Source organism: Parasteatoda tepidariorum, chromosome 7 (genome assembly GCF_043381705.1).
Source record: "Parasteatoda tepidariorum isolate YZ-2023 chromosome 7, CAS_Ptep_4.0, whole genome shotgun sequence".
Classification (NCBI taxonomy): domain Eukaryota; kingdom Metazoa; phylum Arthropoda; class Arachnida; order Araneae; family Theridiidae; genus Parasteatoda; species Parasteatoda tepidariorum.
The window spans coordinates 49,201,325-49,225,678 of record NC_092210.1 but is presented as its reverse complement, the minus strand read 5'-3'; the positions used below and the strand labels follow the sequence as shown (position 1 = coordinate 49,225,678).

Genomic DNA, 24,354 nt, shown 5'->3' with positions numbered 1-24,354 from the left:
TTCTATTTAAACATTTTTCGTATACTATAAAATATTTAAACGTCACTTGTATACTTGTTTAAACGGCAGAAAAGAGCATTTTTCTAAAAATTTTATTTCGTAACAGTGGAGGGCAAGTAATTTTTTTGATTGTTGCAAACATACAATTTTTTTAATATTAGCATTTTGGAGGTAACTTTTGTCGTTACATCAATAATAAAACATATGAAATGAAATAAATAAAATAAAAAATAAGAAAAATAAATAAGTAAATAAAATAAAAATAAATAAACATGGAATAAAATAATTTTAATTCAATAAATTGTACACACGAAAATAATAATATTATAGAAAATGCATTATATATACAATAACATTCACAACCATATAAGAAGACATCATCAATTGTAGCAATTCTAAAATAGTTTGTTGACTATTCCAATAAAAGATTTGATAATACAAATTTACACATAAAATGTAGAAATTTTTTAATAGGACTTACTCATTTTTTATTGAAAAGTTGTACTGATTTGAATGTGATATAAATCGTCGCCTCGCACTGGTAACTGGTGCAAGTTCAGGTTTAATATGCATATTTAGAATTCGTTCAAATTCATACAGCTCACACTGCACACAACACCACACATTGTACTCCATATTTACGATTTAAACTAAACAAATCGTGAAAATAAACAGTTTATTTATGGTAGCTGCAAACAGCTTTATGCAAAGGTGTTTCCTTTTGATGTTGCCGTCTTTGATTGTAATTTGCTGGAAGGTGGAACTATCAATTCGATTTGATAGTCATATTGAGATTGTCCAATGAGAAGCTTGTCTGTCTTATGTCATTTCTTTGGTTAAGGGTGGGATCCACCGTTGGAAAATATCTGCGAAAAAGAAAGATATAAAATTACTTATATCAATTTTTATAATTTGGCTATGATAGTTTTGTTGTGCTAAAGAGATTAAAACATAACGGATCGCAACAGGTACAGATAATTAGGCTTAAACATGGATTTCTTATATTTATTGATGAGATAAATTGATCAAAGAAAGTAGTTTCACTTTCATAACTTAGTTTCTTTACATTTTCATAAAAAAAAACTTATAAGTAAAATAAAAAATAGACAAATTTAACACTCGTATGATATTACGCTTTTGATTTAGCTAGATATACTACCAAATGTAAGAAAGATATGCGGATCTTTCGTATAAAGATACATTTAAGTAGAAAATTTCCTGATATTTCCTAAAATATTTATTTAAAGAGATACAGCCAAATATACGAAATATATTGCATTAAACACATTCGACATATTGTTTCCTTCATTGTATAAAATAAACTACCAAATATACCGAAGATATATTCATTAATCTTTCGTTTATAAAAATTTGAAAAAATTTTCGTTTAAAGTTATATTGATATTTTGAAAGATATATTACCAAATATACGAAAGATACGGTATGATATATACTGCCAAATATAAAGAAATTTCGAAATAATAAACTATATTTGACTTGCTCCCAATTTTATTTATTTAATATTTTTACTTACTTAAAGGATAAACAGAATCTGAGTATTTTCTCCGAGAATGTTGCTAGAACAAGTTCCCAAGTTTTATAGAACTTACAAATATATTCAACCCTTCAAAAACTATTCAATCTTTAAAATACCATTTTTATAAGTAGAACCGCCTGAAACATGGAGTTGTTTCTTTTATCACTGTTAAGTATTTTAAAAATATTTTGCATCGAAACTCTTTTGGGCTACATTAGCTATAAGAAATTTGAACTAAGCTTTGTTGTTTTAGACTCGTTTAATTCATTAACATTTATAAAATAATTTTTACGGTAAAATGCATTTTTTTCTTTTTAAATTTTTATAAAATTTAATAAAAAATTTGTCTTACAATTTCGGCCATAAGTTTTTTTCACAGCGATACATTTTTAACACTTAAAGTAAATATTTGCATATTTCTTTAAACATGAATACAGAATAAATATACAAGTGCTTGGTTGCATAATATGCTACAGTATTCTTAATTTTGAACTATAAATAAATCTAACACAGTGAAGACATTTTGAAAGTTGTCAAAACACGGACAAGTAAAAATAACCAAAGGTAAACTATTAAGTACCTTCGTTATAGTAAGTGGTAAAAAGTAGCATGACCTCGGGTTTTGGAAGGTGGATAGGAGAAGAGAAATTTAAATATCGCTCGCTATTTAGACAGATGATTATTTTCCGTTTAATCAAATAAAATCAATCTCAAGACAATAGGTCTAACAGTTTAAAAGTTATAAGGGTTTCATGCGTAAATTGCACAATTTTATACCTATGCCTATTTACAATTCTTAAACTGTTACAGATACAAGTTAGGTATTGTTTCTTATTGCACGTTTTAGGCTGAATAACATGTAAATTGAGTCAATAGAACCCGAATTTCAGAAGATGCAATAGTTTTCTGCACTGAAGGTATTTTTTTGACTTGTACTTTATGTGAATAAGTTCTAATAACTCCAAAACTATTTAACCTATTTCCTCGGGCATTTTCATATTCAATTTAGTACAAAAATTTACAAATATATACACCTTACTTGTTTGTATAGCAAATAGTTATTATTCTCAGGTGCATAGTACTTTTATATTTAAAAACTCTTGAAAATATTACAACCCATTAACTCATGTATTCATTTGATTCAGCACTAATAAATAAATAAATAAATAAAATTGCCAAGGAAACAATGCTTAATTTGTGTAAATAGCAGTAAGAGTAAGAAGTATCTCTCACTCTTTTTCCCGTTCTTAACAGTGTGCTACAGCTCAGAACCTTTTTTAGATGTACATTTAAAATCTGATTTTTACTGTACTGTTTCTGAAATTTATGCTTATGAGGTAAATTTTTTCAGTAGCATTATCTTTTTTTGAATAACTATTTAAAGTTATAGCCGGATAGTTATTTCATTCATTATTTTTATCTATGTTTTTATAACAGTTTTTACATATTTTATTTTTTTCTAAAATGTATGCGTACTCAGTATAATTTTTTTTAATGGCACTATCCTTTCTTCAATATTAGTTGAAAGGTAAACCATATTATTATTTTATTCTTTGCCTTTAACATTGTTCTTTGTACAAATTTTACATATTTTATTGCCTACTAAAGTTTACATTTGTTAATATGTTATTAGCAACGTAATAGACGATTACCTAGATTTAAAAAATAATCAATGAAAATAAACATTTATCTAAGGAATACAAATTGCGGGTTTCAATAAAAAGACACAAATGAAAAGTAATTTTACCAGTAGACGAGACTAATAACAATTCGCTATCGCAACGCTTGAACACGCCCTCTAGCGAGTAGTATATTTTCAGGCTTTTATTTATTTAGTTCCATTAAAAACATTGGCAGAGCATGACGCCATTTTTTAGCAGCAAATAAGAAGCAAAATTTCCCTAAGGAAAAGGCAGAAGAACTTTTAAAAAAAAAAATGACCCAGAACATTGGTAAATCTTTCTGAAACAGAATGAGCCCAACATTTGAAGAACAATCTCTCAATAATTTTTACCTTTCTATTATCAACAAACTTGCAACCAATAACTTCCGATTTCGTGATCGCATACTGTTACAGATGTGTGTACTACGGTAAAATATTTTCTTAGCTTCAATTCATTACAAATTAAAGTGAAGTCAACAATGCTTACTTCATTCCAATGAATAATTGTGATTTCAGAACGTGCAGAACTGTAATAGTTACTGAATATCTTTCTTTTTTATAGAATAGTACATATATTTCCGAATCTATATAATTCGGAAAACAACAATAAGGAAGCATCCGAATTACTTAAAATAGTATCATTTGTGTTGATTATTAATAATTTTTATCATTTTCTTGGTAAGTATTTTTTTAAATTTTGAATGAATAATTTCAATTAGAATTCAGCTATTCTGTTTTTAAGTTACATATTGAAATTCACATCGATATCTTACAATTATAAAATTGTGTTGTGTAGTAAATCTTCTAACAGTAATGAAGGGATAATCAATGTATATATTATTTGAAAATAAAATTTTCAAACGAAGAATAATTCATTTGGTATTCTCCGGATTTATAAAGCAAGTAAGTGCTATGATTTTTATAATAAAAAATTTAGATGTAAATTTTTTTCCTTTCGAATTTGATGATAATTCTCTACAGAATGGCTTTCTACGTCTGATTAAGAACTTTAAGACTAGGAAAAAAAAACAATATGAAAGTTTTTAATTTCAATTTAAGGAATTTTTAGAATTGTTTTTTTTTTAATGCAAGCATTTTTTATTTGCCTTTTTTTAGTTTATAAATAGTGATTTTTTGTTGAAACTTTAAATTTTTTGATAAAAATTGTTGTCAAAAAACAATTTTTGCAAAATTAAATGGTATAACATTGTGTGCTTCTGTATACTTTTTGCATGATTTTAATGTTTGAAGTAATATGATATAGAAAAGAGTATGGAATGCAAAATTTAAATAGACCTTTCTCACTAGACCATTAAATTTACTAGAACGATTTCTCAGGCACTGGGTTTTAACTCTAATTACAAGATTTTTTAGAAATATTTTCCGAAGAGTTTGTTTGTTCCTTCTTTAAAAAAAAGATATTCCATTTTGTTTTCACTTGCATACGAAAGAATTTCATACATTTTTCTTTCTTAAATTATCCACAATTGTCAAGTTACCCTGGATCACCAAAACATTACCATGCTACACTGAAAAAATCACCAGTGCAACTGATGATCCTGTTGTTCTACCAGCAGGAATTTGTCTCAAATAACAAAGCCCTCTATAGGTCGTTGCGTTCGTGAATTCAAATAGGAAACGAGGTTTATCGCTTTTTATTAAGCTCTTTATTTTTAAAAATTTCATTTTAAATATTAAAATTTATATCTGGCAACATGCAATCTTTCTACCTATTTTTTGCTACTTTTTATTAACATCTAATCGTGCGCGAGTTTATAGAATGAAGAAAATTAAATCTCCCAAAGGAGAAACAAATTGCTTAGAACAATGAATAAATAATACATATTCAAAGCAAGAAAAGTTAAAAAAATTTAAAAAAAAAAATCAGGTAGAAGCATTTAAATTTGCTATAGCTTTCGAATAAATTGTACAACGAATTTCTCGTTAACTTCACAAATAAAAATAGCTTTATCCGCAAGTCAAATTTTAACTTCGTAGTTGCATTTGAGAAGAGTGCAGATCAATCAAACATGATATTTTTTTCATACAAGTTTAACAGTTAATAATTCTCGAACCAATAGTTAAAATTAAATTATTTTTTTTTATTCCATCGAATTCAATGTAATTTTTCCTACACGTTTCAAGAAATATACATATTTATTCATATTTTATACTATTCTACATATTTCAAAAAATTCAAAATGTTTAAATGTTACATATTTTGGGCAGCACAGCAAAATGTAACGCAAAGAGCAAAAAAAAGTGAGAAAAAGTCGTACGAAGCACTTAAAACATAAATAACTTTCAAACTAACTAAAATTTCAAATAAAAAAAACAAACTCTGCTTTAGGTTTTTAAACAAATATGGCCCTTTCAGCGTACCAAATTCCGACCCTGTAATTGCAGTCCAGCAGCTTGTAGAGTGGCCCTCATGGTATTTTTTTCTGCAAGTCTAACAGTCTTAATTAATTATATTAATTCTTAATAGTCATACTTAATTCTTAATAGTCATAATTCTTAATAGTTAATTCTTAATAATATTCTTAATAGTTTAATAGTCTTAATTAGTTATAATAATTAATAATTTTTAATTAATTATCGAATGTTAAACTTCTTTTCATTTCATTGTACTTCCTGTAAATTTTTCTATACACTTTCGTAATTTTCAGCTTCTAACGTATATTTTTTTCTCAGAAACACATAATGTAACGTTATCTCAACGTAACACTCAAAACAGTGATGTCCGTAGTTCTTAGGATTTCATAATATAGAGAGACTATTAAAAGTTAAAACTTTATTGTTTACTAATTCCTTATTGTAAAAATTATTATTTATTATTATCTTAAACACTTCTACCAAGAAAGCTTGTGGTAAATTTACTTTATAATAAACAGAGTATATTCCGTGCATTTATTTTATAAATAAATATTTAGGTGGCAAATGGCTCTTTTAATAATTAAATTTATAATTTTGATTCATTTTTTCAATTTTTGATGGAAACAAAATCTGATAGCTAAACAAACTAATTAAGAATGAAACATAAAATTTAATACTTTTTCTCGAACTAATGTATAAAAGTGAAAGTTGTACATAATTTAATTGAGAAATTAATTGAGGTCTTTCACAATTTAAGCTTAAAATATTGTTTCGGAATGATAAAGCAGAGTATTTTTAATCTTGATTTGATCAAATTTGCAATTCTGAATAAACTAATTGTTAAAGCCTGCTTTCACACAACATATATAATTTCAGAAAAGTTTCAAATAGAGAGAGATCCGCAACTTCTCTTAACCCTGAACGCTCCAGAAGTATTTCAAGTTTACTTCCCACCTGCTATAATTATAATTATTAATTATAATGAATAATTAAAATAGTTTGTAGTTTAATTGTTGTTGCGTCTAATGACACTTGGGCAAGCCAACTCACTAGCCCTTGGCCTTGTGCGAATTCAGTTAGGAAGGGGCGCTTTTGATTTGACAAGGAAGCACCGCAAGGGTGAAAGTACGTCTTAGATCAAAACCCCAAGGATAGATGGTAGCACAACTCATTCATTAGGTTACTTCCCTCATTTGGAGGTAGATATGCAAGGGAAAGAAATTTTCTCCAGATCCCTGTAATCCAGATTTTGCTCAGTGACCGAACACAGGACTTTCGATTCTGCAGATTTTACGAGAACGTTTATCTCATGTACTCGGTGAGTCTTCACGGAGTCAAAAATTTAACCCCGGCCCCTCCGAATAGCGGTTCGATTCCTTTAAAACGGCCCTATAAAATTTAATTAAAATGGTTAATTATTTAAAACAGTTAATTATATTGATTAATTATAATGATTAACTATATTAATTAATTATAGTTAAAATAATTGCAAAGATGACAACAATAAGAGAGAGAACACGATAAAATGATTTTAGCCACCATATGGCGGCATTGACCCGTTAAGGGTTAATATATGTTTTTAGAATTGATGATTTAGAATTGATTGGCAAGAAAAGTTGACGCGTCACGAAGTGAAAAAAAGTTTGCTTGTCTCAAGTTAATGCTTAAGCGAGGCAGAAACAGAAACTATACACTTCCAGTGGATTCCCTCACATGTTGGGGCTGATGGGAATGAGAGGGCTGACTTCTTGGCCAAATCCGCTGCCGAAGAAGACACTGATCATTGTGGGAAGCTTACCTATAGTGAAATTTCTTCCCTGGCAAAAATGAAATTAAACAAAACCATAAGAACTCCTCCCAACCACTCTTGGTATTTTGCAAAAAAACCGTTCGAATCTTTCAATCTTAAACCGAGAGCCCATCAAACTGCCTTTTCACGCTTCTTGAGTATCCAAACTAGATCCCTTACTTTCAACCGGGGCCAAAAAATTTATCCTGAATGTCATCAGACAGACATGACCTCCCCTGCGCATATTCTGACCCCTGGGATTCGGTAAAGACGAGGTCCTGAGAGACTCCAGTCTTTTAATGAACTTTTTGGAGGTGTTCGGATTCATAGGAGTCGTCTAGCGCTGCTAGACGATTCCGAGATTAGCAACAACAACAGAAACACGATCGAAATCAGTCAACTCCAAATCACGAAGTAGGGGAGAAAAACATCAAAACCAGTTTGATTGCTTGGTGAAAGTTGAAGATGTTTTTAACGTTCGTCTCTTAACTCGTGTCTGATATCTTCGGCAATCAAATAGATATCATATTTTCAGTCCAGACTTCAGAAGTAGTGATTCGCTGAATTTCGATAGCGTTTTCATTTTTTCCACACTTTAATACTAATATAAGACCCTTAATTTGTATACCTTTTGATTTTGATTTTTTGATAATTAATTTACATAAGGGTTCTAAGAATATATATTAACAACGGTCTCTATAGAAAATCCTGAATATCGTTTTTCTAATAATTGCAATGAACAGAAGAATATTTTCCCGTACGAAAGGCAATTAAGGCACTTGCTTGATTAAAAATTTCATTCGCTTAAAAAATATATAAATTGGAAATAATAGTCTACATGTTTCAAGCGATTAAAAATAGACGCCCATTTTCAAGACTTGCCAGACGTGCAATAATGTGCGCCTGTTTTTGAGCGCTTGAAATATGTCGACTGTTATTTCCAATTTGTATACTTTTGAAGCGAATGAAGTTTTTATTCAAATAATATCTTACCGCTACAGTTCCTGGGATTATTTATTTAATTAAGGCATTTATTTACTTTATAAATGCATTAAAACAATTAAATGAAACTGTGAGACATTTTCTCCTGAAACTAAAAATAATAATGCAATTATTTATGGTCAAATGGAGGTTAATAATTTAATAATTTCTAACGGACTGAGTTATGCTGTGGAAGAAAAAAAAATTCTTCAACAGTAACATAACTCAAAAGATAAAGGTACATAATTAAATAGCTCTACCCATTTTTTTAAAAAAATTAAAAATAAATAAATGAACTCAAAATCCCTACAAAAGTATTTTATTTATTAAAATTTAAATAAAATATTGTTGAGGCCATAATTTTGTGAAGCACTTCAGTGTGCTAAATTTGATTGAAAATATGGATCTTAAACTGTCACTTTCCAAATCAAAGTTGATATAAAATATAAACAAATATTTCCCTCCGTTTTAAAAATATTTATTCTCTTCTTCTCAAGGACTATAAACTTGTCTTGTCAAAGATTTACGATGTCGACACATGTTTGATGTGTAGCATTGTAATATTTACTCAAAATGTCTTTCATTTGTGCCGCGTTCGTGCTTTCGCTGCATACGAAACAGATAAATTTTGAGAGTGATAACTTAAACACACACAAAATCAATTTACACAGCAGAAGAAAAAAAAGGATTCCGACTTTTCTCTTATTTCCGCGATTTTTTGGATTAAAGGGGGTAACTGACATTTTCAAGTTTAGGAGAAAATAAATATTGAAAATGTCAAAATCTAAGTGTTCTGTGTGTACTTTGAATCAAAATTTAATATACTTAACAAGGTACTATAGTTAACAAGAACTTTACTATAATTAACAATAAAACTTTACTATTAACTTTACTATTAATACAGTCGAACCTCGCTAACTCGAACCTCGATTTCACGAATTCTTCGATGTCTCGAAGAAGAAAAAATTCCCTTAGAATTTCCTATACACTCAATGTTAAAAAAAACTTGATTTCACAAATTTTTTTTTCTAATCCCTCTATAACTTGAATTTTTTTTCCATAAATAGTGTAGATTTTTTTTCTAAAATTAAGAAAATATTCCAAAAAAATAAGAAATTTTAAGAATGGCTGACAAGACATGGAATGATGCGTCTTCCTCTACGATAAAGAATGGCTTCAAGAAGTCTGGATTCATTAAAGATCACAAAAGTAGTCAAACAATCAATATCGTTAATTCTGCTGAAAACTACACCGAAAATGATTGGAACAAATTGACCGGACTCATGAAGCTTGATGACATGGAATTTCATAACTTTGTAAACGTAGATGATGCAGTAACAGTGTGTGGTCAGTGGAATGACAATGATATCATCGCTCAAACGAAAGCTTCTTGTGAACTATCAGAAGAAGAGGATGAGGAAATCGAGGATTTACCGCTCAATGTTACTAACAAACAAGCACTTTCTGCAGTGGACACTGTAAGGAGATTTATTGAGAGGCAGCCGAATATGTCAGAGGAGACATTTAAAGCTTTAGTCCACTTAGAAAGTGTTATAGACAAACTTTCTTACACATCTCTAAAGCAAACAACAATTCAATCTTTTTTTAAATGAAAGTGTAAAAAGTGTTTTAAGAATAAATATGGAATGGTAAATAAGGTATGTAAAGAGCATTTTTCTTTATTCTACCATCGATAACATACGATTTTCGATAATTCGAATTCTCGATATCTCGAATTTTTTCTCCTCTCCCTTCAAGTTCGAGATATCGAGGTTTGACTGAAATAAATTTTTCTAATGCTTAGTTGCTCTGCTATTCCTACATTTTTCAATAAATTCCTTCCCTGATAGCAGTGTAAGGTTGAGTTTAATTTTAGCAACAACCTTTATCAACAAAGCTCATCAAGATTTATAAATGATAAGCAAATAAACCATGCAAGCTTAAAACAATGTTAAATTTAACTATGTTAGTTTTCCATCATAATGTTCGAATTAAGTTTGCATAAACAACAATTTTATATCGAGATCGAATCTATAAGACCTAGTTAAAAAAAATTGATAATGAATCATCATTTGCAAATCAAGAGTAGATTATCTGCAAATCAAGAGTTCTCAAACCGAGGATAAATATACCTTCTCAAGGTTTATTTTAGATTTTATGACTATCACTGAAACAAGGTTTATTTGTGCAGGCGTTTATAAATTTTCTGATACACTTTAATAGTGAAGGATGGCCTGATTATTAAGTTTTCAACACAAACAAAATCTTGCAACTGAGAGCCTAGCTAAAGCTAGAATGAAAAAAGGAGGTAAAAATACTGTTTACAGTGAAAGCGAAAAAATGATTTTTTTTTTCGTTTTTTGCATGCCTTTATTCTTTATTTAAGGAAACAAGATTGACATATTAGTATTTCGACTAAGTTTAGAAAAATATTAATTTGTCAACCTTTCTATGCCAACCAAAGGAAAATGAAAATACATTGTTTACCTTTAGGTTCCCTGCTATCCGGGAATTTCACTTGTAAAATAATTTATTTGGTAAAGACACTGTAAAAACGGTAGAATATGAGCTTATTTTGAAAATTTCTTTTTTTAGGCAAGAAAATAAATGAAAATTTCGGTAAAGGTCTTTTATAATAATAACTACTGAACCGCAAAAATTATTTTTTCCTAAGCAATGCTTAAGATGCAATCTAATTGTTTGAGGGGCTTAACTTACGTGTGCGTATAAATTTGAGCAGACAATTGTTTAAAAGGCGAAATCAGAAAAAAAGTATTTTTTTCTAAATAAACATATCCCTCCCGTTATATTTTATTGTTGATTGATTCGAATTCCTGTCCTTCAAAATATTGGGAGGGAAAGGTAGTAGCCGCAATCAGGAAAATATTATTCCAACAGTTAGACAGAAGAGCGGATGAAATTTTGGACTCCTAAATGAAAATGCCCCATTTTGTGTGTCTCATTATATCTGTGGCACTATTTAAGGCAATGAAAAAAAAATTTGCCTACAGTTATAAAACTATTCATCAAAATATAATTCTATGTAAAAACTTTTGATAATTACTTATCATTTTTATTACTTTTAATAAGGGCAAAAAAAAGTAAAATTAGGAAGTAAGTACATTATTAATCTATTTCCAGCTGTGCAATTTTCATATCCAGATTTCGGCGGAATCATGGTATTTGCTCTTTAAAAATAAAATTCCAGGAAAAAGAAGAAAAAAAACTCCTGACATTTTTGAAATTTTATTACTTAAATTAAACTATTGAATCAATTTTGCTCAAATTTTATATTTTATAATTTAAAATAATATACTTCAAATGATGTATTCGTATCTCGCATTTCAAAAAGTTTCCCCCATAATTAAATTGACAATAGGAAATTATAAATAATCAACGAAGAATATTTTTTACGAAAATTATCTTTTGACAAAATAGTTTTAAAATTGTGCACCAAATTGTTTTAATTTGCTTAAATAGTTTCAAATGTTGGAATGCACAAAAAACTACACTAACAGTAAGGTATTCAAAAGTCCAACAGCTCTCCTTCTTAAACTATTCGAACAATATTTTCCTGATAGCGACAAACCCCTCCATATTTTAAGAATTAAGAAACTAAAACAGTTGATAAAAAATATGTTTATTAAGATAAAGGACATTATTAAGTCTAATTTTGTAACTGCGTCAACTCAAATTATTTATCATACTTAAAGTTTTTGGATCATAAATATTGCATCTTAGTAAACGAAAATCAGGTAATTACATCAAATTTTATTTAGGTGTATTTAAAAAAAAGAAAAAAAAAACTTATTTTCGCAATGTAGAGCCTTTTTTTCCTATTAAGTCTTATCTTTTTGAAGATTGTACGGTTAAGGCGATTAAATTAGGGCAAAAAATAAAATTGATTTCGATGATATAAATAAATAATTACCTAGTATTAAATTACCTAGTATTATTACCTAGTAGCAATACGTACCTAGACTTTTTTTTTATTTGACAGGATAGTGCACTTTTTTAAATTCAAATTTCTCAAAAAATTGCCGATTACAAAAAAAAAGCAATAAAATGAAACTAAAAATTCTGAGTATTTTTGTGAAAGATTCTAAGTATACAGCTTAAGTTTGAAGTCAAGCGGGAAAAATTTATTCGAATTTTATACGAGCTCAAAAATTGATACTCTAAGAAATACGATTGTTTGAAACTTTTTCCTTTTTAAAACTAATTAGGTACATTATTTTGAGGTATTAAATCAGCTTTTAAGACAAAAAGCTTAAAATGTTAGGCTTATTCGTTATTAATACTAATTTCGAATCTTTGCTAAAGTAAATTTAAAAAATAGGCAATCTATAAACATAATATAATAATAGATAAATATATAATAATAGATAAATATATAATAATAGATAAATATATAATAATAGAGAAGTTGAATGATTTGATAAAAAATGCAGTGATTGAACTCACTATCACTTTAGTTGGTTAAGAAATTGACTGATTTGAAAAAACCAAAATTTTTGCATGAAAATGATTTTTATACAATGTATGATGTTTGCTTTATTTTTTTTAAAAAGAAAAATCTGTGTAATAAGTAGTCCACTTACTCTTATGAGTTCTTTCAGAGCAAGTGCAGATATCATTCCTAATAGAAAAATCAGGAATTGAGGTAAATAAGTGGGTATCAGATTTGGCCTCTTTACCAGGAACTTTTTCAAAATTTTCGTTTTGGTTATGGTATAAGGAGGATATCTGGCCCTGAAAAAAAAACTTCATATCAATTTTGAAGATTTAAAATATTTCAGTCTTAAAATTGTAGATTATATGACTGACATGAGGTAGAGAAAAAACAACTTATAAAAGACTTATATAACACGATATTTTCCTTTCGATATCATTCCGAAATATTAGTTCCTAAAATTAAATTTATAATTTTTAACGAATTAAATTAAATAGTTTTTTTGTAGATACAGTTATATGACTGACATGAGAACGAAAAAAAAGTGATTTATAAAAGACTTATACATCACGATATTGTCATTTCGATTTCATTCCGAGCTATTAGTTTCAGAAAATAAATGAATTATTTTTAATGAATAATTTTTAATGAATGAAAGTAAATAGTTTGTTTGTAGATACAGTTATATAACTGACATGAGGACGAGAAAACGTGACTTATAAAAGACTTATCACGATATTGTCATTTCGATTTCATTCCGGGATATTAGTTCCAAAAGTTAAATAAATAATTTTTAATGAATAAAATTAAAAAGTTTTTTTGTAGATAATTTTTATATTATTATGATTAAATATGACTGACATGAGGACGAGAAAAATTGACTTATAAAAGACTTACACCGAAGAGCCATTACATTATGAGCACTATGCTAATAACATGTAGGATCACCTTTAGCCCTTAAAGCTGCTAGCACCCGCCGTGGCATTGATTCCACAAGGTGCTGATAGGTAGTCTGAGGTATCTGGTACCAAGCGCTCACCAACTGGTCCTGCAATTTCCTCACATTGCGAGGGGGTAGCGTGACAGCACGAATTTGGTTTTCCAAGAAGGACCACAAATGGCCTATTGGATTAAGGTCAGGTAAATTTGGGAGCCTAGACATGACTTGAAAGTCACAGGAATGTTCCTCGACGATTCGACCCTTATGACATGGTGCATTATCCTGTTGGTAAACACCATTCCCCGCAGGAAAAACTGTTGCCATGAATGGGTGAACCTGGTCTGCAACTATGTTCAAGTAGCTTACAGACGTCAGGGATTGTTCCATGAGGATTATGGATCCTAATGTGCTCATAAAAATATTGTTCCTGGGCGAGAAACAATGAAAACCTGTGTGAGCCCATTGTTATAGATGGAGGGTGGCCATAATGTAATGGCTCTTCGGTGTATATCACGATATTGTCATTTCGATATCATTCCGGACTATTAGTTCCAAAAATTAAATAAATAATTTTCAATGAATAAAATTAAATATTTTTTTTTGTAGATACAGTTAAGAACAAGAAAAGAAGGAAAAAAAAACTTACTTTCCCAGATATTCTCCAAATGAATTTAATGTTCTCACTAGAACGGATCGCTTGTGTGAAAAGGTGTCGAATGAATATTTACCATGATATGTTCCCATACCACTCATGCCAACTCCGCCAAATGGAAGAGAATCAACTGAAAATAGAGTAGCAATTAATATGATTGCACAAATTTTTGTAAAAAAAGTAGAATTTTGCACTACCGTTTCTTTAAAAAATGACTCCGGTACTATGTTCTATGTTCTCAGAAAAGTAAATTTAACTTTGAGACATAATAGTGAGATTTTGCATAGTGTTCATCTTACTTTAGCCATAACGCTAATATTATTTTCTATATTTTTGAAATATTACTATTTGCAGTGAAATTTTCGCGCATGTGCTGAGAAGCTTCAATAGTGTTAGGTTATGAAATAACCATATGCGAAATCTCTCACAATATCGAGCAAATTTGCTTAAACCGAAATATGGTGTTAAATTGAACCACGCGTTCCCGTTCAAGTTGAACCGTAGAATCGTGTAAATAAATTAAAGAAATTTCAATTTGTATGAAATTGTGTGCAGTACATAGTAAATTAAACGCATATCTTTCAAAGCAACAGCTAATAGACAATATTAATACATTTTCGTTTTTAATTATGCTCTTCATTTGATTTCTAAAACAGTTTCACTTTGGGATAGATCCTTTCATGCTTTTCAGTTTTTTGATAATTTCTTCATACTTTTACCTTGAATCAATCAACAAATGTGGCACTTTCTTGTTCTGATACCCAAGTCAAAATTTTTGATGGTTTTCCATTGATGGACCAACATAATATTAATGGTAACCATCAATAATTCTATCATGAACCATTATATTTTTGATAGTAACCAACATAAGTAACCAAACAATATAGGAATTCGGACTGATTTATGATGGTCCAACAAAAGAATAGCAACTTGTTTTGATGGTTTGTTCTTGTTAAACCTTCAGAAATTTCCATCATAGTTTCTTAGAAATCAAATGTTAGAACGATCATGAACAACAATCATCCCAATGTAGGAACTCTGATTGATTTATGATGGGCCAATATTAAAAAAAAAAGGCAAATTGTTTTGATGGTATATTCCTGAGAACCAACCATAATTCCCATTAAAGCATTTTGGAAATGTATAGTTGGAACCATCATGGGCCATCATAGATTTTTGGTCCATGAGAATCAAGGTTCTCTTGATGATTAACTATCATAGAATTAAATTAGCATTTTCCATCATGGAATGATGGAAGTTTGCTGGCTTATCAAAAACCATGAACGCATAATGGAAAATATTGGATGATGATGATCATAAAATAATGTTGGATCATCATGAATCTTACTGAAACTAACATGAACCATCAAAATGATTTGATGGTATCATCAATAATTTTGATTTGGGTATCCATTTTTGCCTATCTTTGTTCGCAGATACTCATAGAATCTCTATGTAAGGGATTCAGATCCGGAGAGTGTTTCCACTCTGAAAGATCTATTTTAATTTTGCCAAAATATCCCCGCATTTTTTTTTTTTGTGGAATTATGTATTCACTCATATATTGTTTAAAAAGGTTATCTTTGCATGGAAACCTCTTGTTTACCGCTGGCCTCATTTCTTCTATCATTACTTTCTTTGACAGGTTGTTGTTCGACAATCTTTCAATAGGAATCAGTGGTCAAAGCCTTTGCATGAAAAACACCCCAAATCATTTTCTTTTCTTTTCGTAAGGAAAGAAATTACTATCGAAAAATTTACCGAAAAATTTACTACTGATTTAATTAATACATTAGCTATTGTATAATTTCCGTACAAGTTGAAATCTTTGTTTGATTTTTAGAAAATGTAAAGCAAGGATTCCAACATCTCCGATTTGTTTAACAAATAGTTTAAAAGAATAAGTGATCGATACTAAAAAACCAAAGCTTGCAGAATTTTGATTGATTTTTCCAGCATTTTGAAAGGCTGACGACGAAACAATTGAAAGAAAGTGACGTTACCATATGAATTTTTAAAATACCTATAAGCAATAGCAGCGGACAAAATAACATCAAAATTTAATTTATAAGAGTTAAGAATAAGGCAATGAAACGCAAAAAAAAAAAAAAAAAAAAAAAANAAAAAAAAAAAAAAAAAAAAAAAAAAAAAAAAAAAAAAAAAAAAAAAAAACGTACCAATAGAATTATTGTTTAGAATTTTTTTTGTGTTTGCACAATGGGCATAAACAATTCCTTTACAAAAATAATTCTCTTAGAGTGGAGCAAGTTGTGCGGTTGGCGTTAAAAAAGCTTGTTTTTCTATGTAAATTTATTTATTGCATATTGAGTGCAAACATATGTGGTAAAATTTCGTACTTGGAATAGAGACCTAATTTAAGACAAAATGACGCTATTTATAATTGAAAGTTAGAAGTCTTACAGTAGAATTTTTTAAACGAATTATATGAATGCTTTATATTTGAATCTTCGGGCAGCTCCACTTTCGTTTATTTTAAGATATCGAACCTTAAAGTCTACTGAGTGCATTGTTTACCCTAACTGATCTAAATTTACGTGCCTTTTATTTAGCACTAAATAAGATATAGCTGAAGAAGTTCTAATTTTAAAATGGGATAAAAATTTAATTATAATGAGATCTTCACATGATCATTGGGGTGGTTAACCCCTTAACAATTGGTTAATTTTCAAGAAAACGGTCATAAAAGTGCCTATTTTTTTATCCCTGAAAATTATATAAAAATATGTGCATGAACAATATATATACTCATTTTTAATTCTTGATTTGTTTTTAGCTTGAAATTTTAAAAAAGTAAATTTTTAAGAAAAACCAACATTGACTATGACTTAATGTTGATTTTCCAGAAAGCAAGGAAAATTTAAAAAAATATGTGTTTTAAACATTAAAAAAGCATTTTATTAAACTTACGTATAATTTAAATAAAGATTAGTGATTTTTTTCTTGTGCGATTAATTTCAAAGTATTACAAAGGCCAACGTCACAATTTGGAAAGTAGCACCGAATTTCCTTCCTATACTCTTATAAATAAACTAACCATCTACAATTACCTTAAAAATATCCTGGTACTGCCATCTGGTGTGTGAAATGTGAAATAAAATGTTTTCCGGGCAAAAGAAATGAATTAGTTTTATTCTTATTGGCGCGTTACTACTGAACGTCAATATCACGGGAGCGAGAAATAGAGGGCGAAACCTCACCCTGTCATTTTCATGGGAGCGAGAAGGAAAGGATTAAGGCATTGATTTATCAGGTAATCTAGAAGAGTATTTTTTTCTTCAAAACCTAAACTACTAATTTTTCGAAATGGCAATCTTTTCTCCCATTGTACTATTATTTAGAGGTACCTATAGATTTTAGTGATATGATATGCCTATTAAGTTCTAAAACAAGACAATAATTACAGAATTTATTTTTAGCTTCTGAAACATTTTTGAAAATGAACTATAAACAAGACCAGACTATCGCAAGGACCTGTTTTCTAGTTTCTTGAAATATGCATTATGAGTAACTGTTTTAACTTTCAATGGTATTTTTAAGATAAGTCATAAAAATAATTTACAACATAACATTTACTAAGTGGGAAAAAAAACTAAATTTAAGTATTTCAAATAAAAGTAAGTATTTTTAAGTATAGACATTTGCATTTTTAGGTATAAATGGGGTACAGAAACTGAATAGATCCTAAGCCGAACTTAATCTTATTAAGCTTCAGCTGTAAAAAATTTCAGAAAAATCTCTTTAGCATATGTTTCATTAAATTTTTTGAAATATTCTATGTAGCGTTTCACTGTAAAGACACATAGAAGAGTGTAGTAATTTGCACGCACATATTAGGAATGTTAACGCTTTATTTATTAATTTTATAATAACTTCAGTAAATTGGATTACCAGAAAGAAGGTTTTAAAGACAACCAGTCTTAATTTAAATTCTATTCTCCAAGCAATTTCAAACCATCGAATATGCTGCATAGTAAATGCTCATCGTTTAAACACTTTCCTTTTATTTACTGAAACCTCATTAGTTTTTGTTAACAAAATGACATGTTTCCTATGGCTAGGGAAGCATGATAAAATGCTTTAAAAGTAGTTCGGATTTATTCTGATATAATGATCTCACAAATAGATTTCTCTTGGAAGCTTTAAAAGATATTAATTGGGCTTCTTGGTATTAATTGGGTTTCAAAACTATTTTAGCGGAATAAAAAGAATGTTGAAGTAAAACATGAAATATAAAAGATTCTATCGAAAAAAGGGAAATAAAAAGAAGAAGAATCGGTGGATTCTTTCATTAAAAGTAAACCTGCGAGAACAGAAATAACCTAGTTTAACACTTTTCATAAGCAGTCAGGCTTGAAAATTGTTTTCCTTTTATCACTCACGTACTTTATTTTATTATTTTTATTCTTTTCAATTAAAAGAAACCTCAAAGGTGTCGCTTTCTCCCATGGTTAAAATTTCTTTTAGTTTTCAAGTTTCAGATTAGTTTGTCGTTTCAAAATAAAGATTTAATCGATTTTTTTGTAATTATAATAGTCTTGTTTAAAAAAAAAATATGAAAAAAAAAGGAGAAGCAAAGAGATTGGAAATTAAAAGATTCTTCAATGTACTTAACAAAAATAGCTATGTACGGTTTTGAAATTTAAGATCAATATTTTTTTCAACGTTTCGAATAATTACATAATTTTTCAGATAACGGAAATTATTTTATCTAACCAACCAAACACAAATTTATGATAAGATTTAAGGAACAGACACACTATCACGGAGATCTCAAGATGAATTAAACCAAATCAAGTGAAATTTTACATGAAAATACATCGAAATATAGTAAACATCATGTTAACAAAGAGGGAATGGGACCAACTCAAAATCGCAAATTTAAATAGCATCAAAAAACATATGTAAAAATGGCACTTGTAAGATCTTTAGTTCGGGGTATGTTTCTCCAAGACGAGAATGCAAATATTATAACAAGGCAGCTGTTTACAATGTTGACAAATGTAATGATACATTACGTCTAAGATCTTCGAACGATATATCATACTCTTCCTTGACATAGTTCTCAACCCCCCTGGGAGATATCTAATAAAAGGTTGTGATCTGCAATTGATGGGAGCATTCCAGACACATTTTTGTAGGATTCAGGTCGGGAGATCTGGCTGGCTACTCCATTCCACTAAATACTTTCGTCTTGAAGGTGTTCAGCCCAGACCTCCGTGAATGTCAGTGAATGAATAAAGTAAAATATGTTTTCAAGTTGACTAAAAAAGAAGATTTAGAAAAGAATTGTTAATGGCATTGTGTTCAGGCACAGAGCTCCAGCTGAAGTTTGAGCACTCGATTGTATTCGGGGAGTGTTCTGGCTAATAGAAAAGTGTCAAAAACTTTAATTGACTGTGAATTAATTATCGTTGATAGTAATATCGTGAAAAATTCTGCTCGTAAAGGTCAAAAACGACTGCATCTTGCATCTAACTATCTCATTTGCTATTCATTTATAAAGTAAGTGGTACATACAAAACTGCATAATTAAAATCTTTAAATTGAATCTCTCACCTGATAAGTGAACTACAGTATCATTAACACACACGCTTCCACTAGATGTAGAGTACAGGAATTTATCAAGAATAGTTTTATTTGTTGTAAATACATACAATGTTAGTGGTTTCTCTCTGTAATTAAAAGAAACAAAATGTTAGTAACAGTTTAATAAACCAAATACAGGGTATTTCAAAAGTAGCATAAATTTAAAATACATTAAATTTGGTTATTATTCTTATTTATCCTATAATAAAAATTTTAATTAATTATAAAATAAATAATATTTTGTCCAATTTATAATATCATCTTGAAATTATTAATGGAATAAAACATTTGGTAAATGTGTCTCTTAGGATTGGTGGATTTTCAACTATTTTCTCTTCTGATGTTAATTTCTTGTTTGGATGAATAGAATTTACTATTTGAGATATAGTGATTTAATGCCATTTGGGGGGGGGGGGCGGATATAGGCTAAAGTCAAAGGTTTGCGCCAACAAGCTCACGACTCAATACATAGTTCCAATGTCTGCAATATGATAAAATTAAAATTTCGGTAAATTCGAAATAAAAGGTTATTTTAAATAATAAATCTATAATAATAAAATGGAGAGTTCGTGTGCCTGTCTTTGCTTGTGTGTCTAATTTCTTATAATTTCAGAACAGTTTGGTCTATGGCTCTGAAATTTAGACAGTGGCTGCAAAGGTCAATTTTAGACCTCGATCCTAAGTCGTTCAAAAGCCTCAATTAGATCATTTGGGTGAGACGTGCGAAAATGTAATTTTCTGATTGGTTTAGTAATGAGCAATCGTTTTAAATTTAACTATTGACCGTGCTTTTTTATTTCTCAAATATTTTAAGGTAACATCATTGATGTTTGATAACTTATAGTTCTCATAATTTAAAAAAAGGAATTTATTGCACTTTAATAATTAATTATTCATTATTCGTTATATCAGATAAATTATATGGTTTATGTGAACGTGGTACGAAGCGCTGACTACTTCACCAAATTAGTATTTCTAAAGTTAATTAAAAGTACGCGTTTACTTTGTTCACAGTTATACTTTTACAACGTGCTACTACAAAACTAAATAATTTCACATTAGCGATAATTGAAATAAAATAAGTTAAATGCTGAAAAAAATGCTACTGAATACAGTTAGCTCTTACTTTGATTGAATGGACTACTTAAAATGTGTTTTTCCAAATCAAATAGATATTAACAAATAATAAACTAACAGTGGTAACAAATAATAAACTAACAGTGTTCATTATTTGTTACCACGGGAAAGGGCAACAAATGATAAATAAGTAAAATTGGAGACATTTCAGCTTTATTTATTGTGTTGGTAGGTATACATCCTTTAGGTTTGTGCGTGATTTAAATGTTATTTAGAACTGATTCATCGATTATTTACGTTTTTTTTTCACCCCGTAAGAAGGACGGGAATTCAGCTAAATCTACATAAAGATATTACATTTCATTCATAATTTAAAATTTTAGTTTGTGTTGGAAAACTGAGAAGTGATTTTAATGAAAAAAAGAATGCTTATGGGAGTGATTTTTTGTTAAAATTGATTGATAACATACCTTTTATTTATAAAACTAATAGCTTCAGCTGGACTACTTATCGTAAGAATTGGAAGTATAGGACCGAATATCTGAAAAAAAATTACATTAACATTAAATATTAAAAATATTCAAAATAATTATATATTTAAAAAAAATTAGATACTCGTTTGTAAGTCAAAATATTTTTAAGAAAAATAATTTAGTTAGAAGCTATTTAAATTGAATATCGTAAGCAAAAGCATCTGTGATGCTGAATAATGTTTAGTCTACCCAACTTGGTTCTTTTAATTTTTCTAGGAGATATATTAATATTTGAATATAAAGTCATTAAATTTATACAGTCATTACTGACCCCTTTTTACTGCACTCATCTACCTCGATGATGGCAATGTTTTTTTTTTGTTTCTGGGCAATTAACAGATTGCTACATCAAAAAAAAAAAAAAAAAAAATCAAGGTTNTATTTTTTATCTTAATTGTAAAAAAAAAAAATCAGAAAATTTTTTGATTTAAAATTTTTTTATTACATTTATATTTACTTTTTGTTCCCGATTCTATTGGGATAAAATTAAAACCAATTCGTTTTGCTGGGTTATCATTGCTCAGTTACTTGACCGAGCGGTATCGCCGTTCCACTAAACGCTCAGTAGTGTTGAGGTAGTGGTACGAATCCGCCTTAACCCTGATTGTATATTTGTGATGCCCTTCTCTAACTTAAGCTATCTATTCTTCAAGTCAATAAGGGCTTATGAAGGGCACTTTGTAATTATACAAGCCTACATAAATATATGTAATAATAAAATTAAAATAAGTAAAACATAATCGCTTTGAATTGCTGGTCATATAAGGTTTCATTTATTGTATATGCGCTTCTCTATTATGACCTGTTCAGAAGCACACGAAGAAAAGATTCATAATAGAGAAGTGCCTCTAGGGGTGGTTGACAACATTTCTGTCATGGGTTCCCATGCAATTTTAATCCTGATGATGTGCCCTAACTCCTTTAGAAGCTTGCTGTAACATTTACACGTCCCCCTGTTAAATAAGGGGCATTCAAATGAAACCCGGCCACTATCGTAAAGTAAGAGTAGCGATTTTGATAACTCACAAATGTAGTCAAACACAGTACATATACTCAAAAATAGTCGCCAAAACTGTTGGCACATTTATCCCATTAGACACTAGCTGGCCTATTCCATCTTTGAAGACGCTAGTTGGCTACTGTCGGATCCAGGCCTGGACCTAGTCACACACGTCGTCGTCCGTTGTGAATCGATGTCCGCGAACAGCTTGTTATAGAGGTGTAAAAGCAGGAAAGTCGCACTGTGAAAGGTCTGGACTGTACGGTGGATGTTCCAGCATTTCTCACCGAAACTCGTTGTTCCTGCTTACTCGCCTGCCTGTTCCGTAGTGGACGATAACTTGTATGACCACCTTCTCTTCGACGTGCAACCACGCTGTCACTATGCAAAGTCAAACGTTGCGCATGCGTCAGTCTCTCTACCAATAGATGGTGCCGCCATACATGCAGTTACGTGGCGCCCAGTTACGTTTAATGCAAAATTAGACGCACTGACCAGGTTTCATTTGAATGACTCTCATATATTATTTTTTTAAGCATTGTACATTTTGAAAAAAGAAATACTAAAAATGCCATTTAAAAAAAATTGTAGCTTGATGAGAGAAACTGATTTCAGATTTGAAATCAGTCAAACGAAAGTATCTAAGATCTGTTAAAAAGTTTCATAAACCAGAAAAAAATTAGTTTCCCGGTGTATTTTTCGCACGATTTGAGAATCATGTAAAACAAATACTATATATAAAGGAGATACGATATATCACGGTGATTATCGCCAATGGCAATTGTCAGACATGACTATTTTGTGATTATAGTTACATTTATAGAACCCGATAATTTCTCGCTAATAATTGATAACAATATTATCGTGAGTGCTATGTTTAACTAACTTGAAAAATCTCTTGTTTTCTCCTGCTCATTGACTTCTTAAACTTAAAACTATGCTTATTTAAAATGTTAAAAAAAATTTCTTTCTTCAATTGGAGAATTAATATTATTTAAACTAAAAATAAAGTAAATTCAAATAATTTCTCAAAATATAGATATTTTCTGAGGACATATCGCGATATTAAAAAATCCATACCATACAGTGTTATAAAAGAAAATTATTACAATGATACTTGATTTTATAAATTTTTTTCTCTAAGTGTCAATTTATTTTTATAGATATCTAAAGTACATTGATGATACCTCTTCTTGCATGACAGCATCTGTTTCTTTCACATCTATGAGAATCGTCGGTGAGATATAGAGATCTTTGGGGTCACATTCTCCACCAACAGCTATCGTCCCACAATTGAGAAATTTTAGAATGCGTCTAGAAATGTAAATTTTTTTTAAAAAAATAACAAAAACAATTCGACTTATTAATCAATATAGCTAAAGCAAAATATATGCAATATTAGAAAGCACTCTTTTTTGCGGATATAATCGTGTGAGTTGATGAAAAGATTATATCCTTTATTTTCCGGATCTTTTAAAATTTTTAGTAAAATTTTTTGTCCTTTTTTTCTGATATTTTGTTATTTTTATTTTTATTATTATTTTTATTTTTTTCCCCTTTTTCATTGTTCTTCCCTTGTTTTTTTCTACATTTTGAACTTATTTTCTGAGTTCTATTTACTTGCAGCTTATGCGCAATAAATAAAACTTATTGTTTTTCCTAATTTTCTTCGTGTTTTATTTAATTTTTTATTATGCTATATATATATAAATTTATACAATATATATATATATATATATATATATA

The 24,354-nt window shown here is 29.2% G+C and overlaps 1 protein-coding gene across 3 annotated transcripts in view; it reads right to left on the bottom strand.

Annotated features, from left to right (window-relative positions):
* Positions 1-267: 267 nt before the first annotated feature.
* The window catches only part of LOC107448802 (aldehyde dehydrogenase, dimeric NADP-preferring-like), a 38,503-nt gene continuing 14,416 nt past the window's right edge, over positions 268-24,354 (bottom strand). For all 3 annotated transcript variants that reach the window (XM_016064143.3, XM_016064144.3, XM_016064145.3), the window contains 6 exons: positions 23,796-23,922; positions 21,546-21,616; positions 19,969-20,084; positions 14,386-14,521; positions 12,948-13,098; positions 268-866 (listed from right to left, as the gene is read on the bottom strand). In XM_016064143.3, the coding sequence (XP_015919629.1) occupies positions 837-866; positions 12,948-13,098; positions 14,386-14,521; positions 19,969-20,084; positions 21,546-21,616; positions 23,796-23,922 (631 nt within the window). In that variant the 3' untranslated portion in view covers positions 268-836. The remainder of the gene's footprint in view (positions 867-12,947; positions 13,099-14,385; positions 14,522-19,968; positions 20,085-21,545; positions 21,617-23,795; positions 23,923-24,354) is intronic.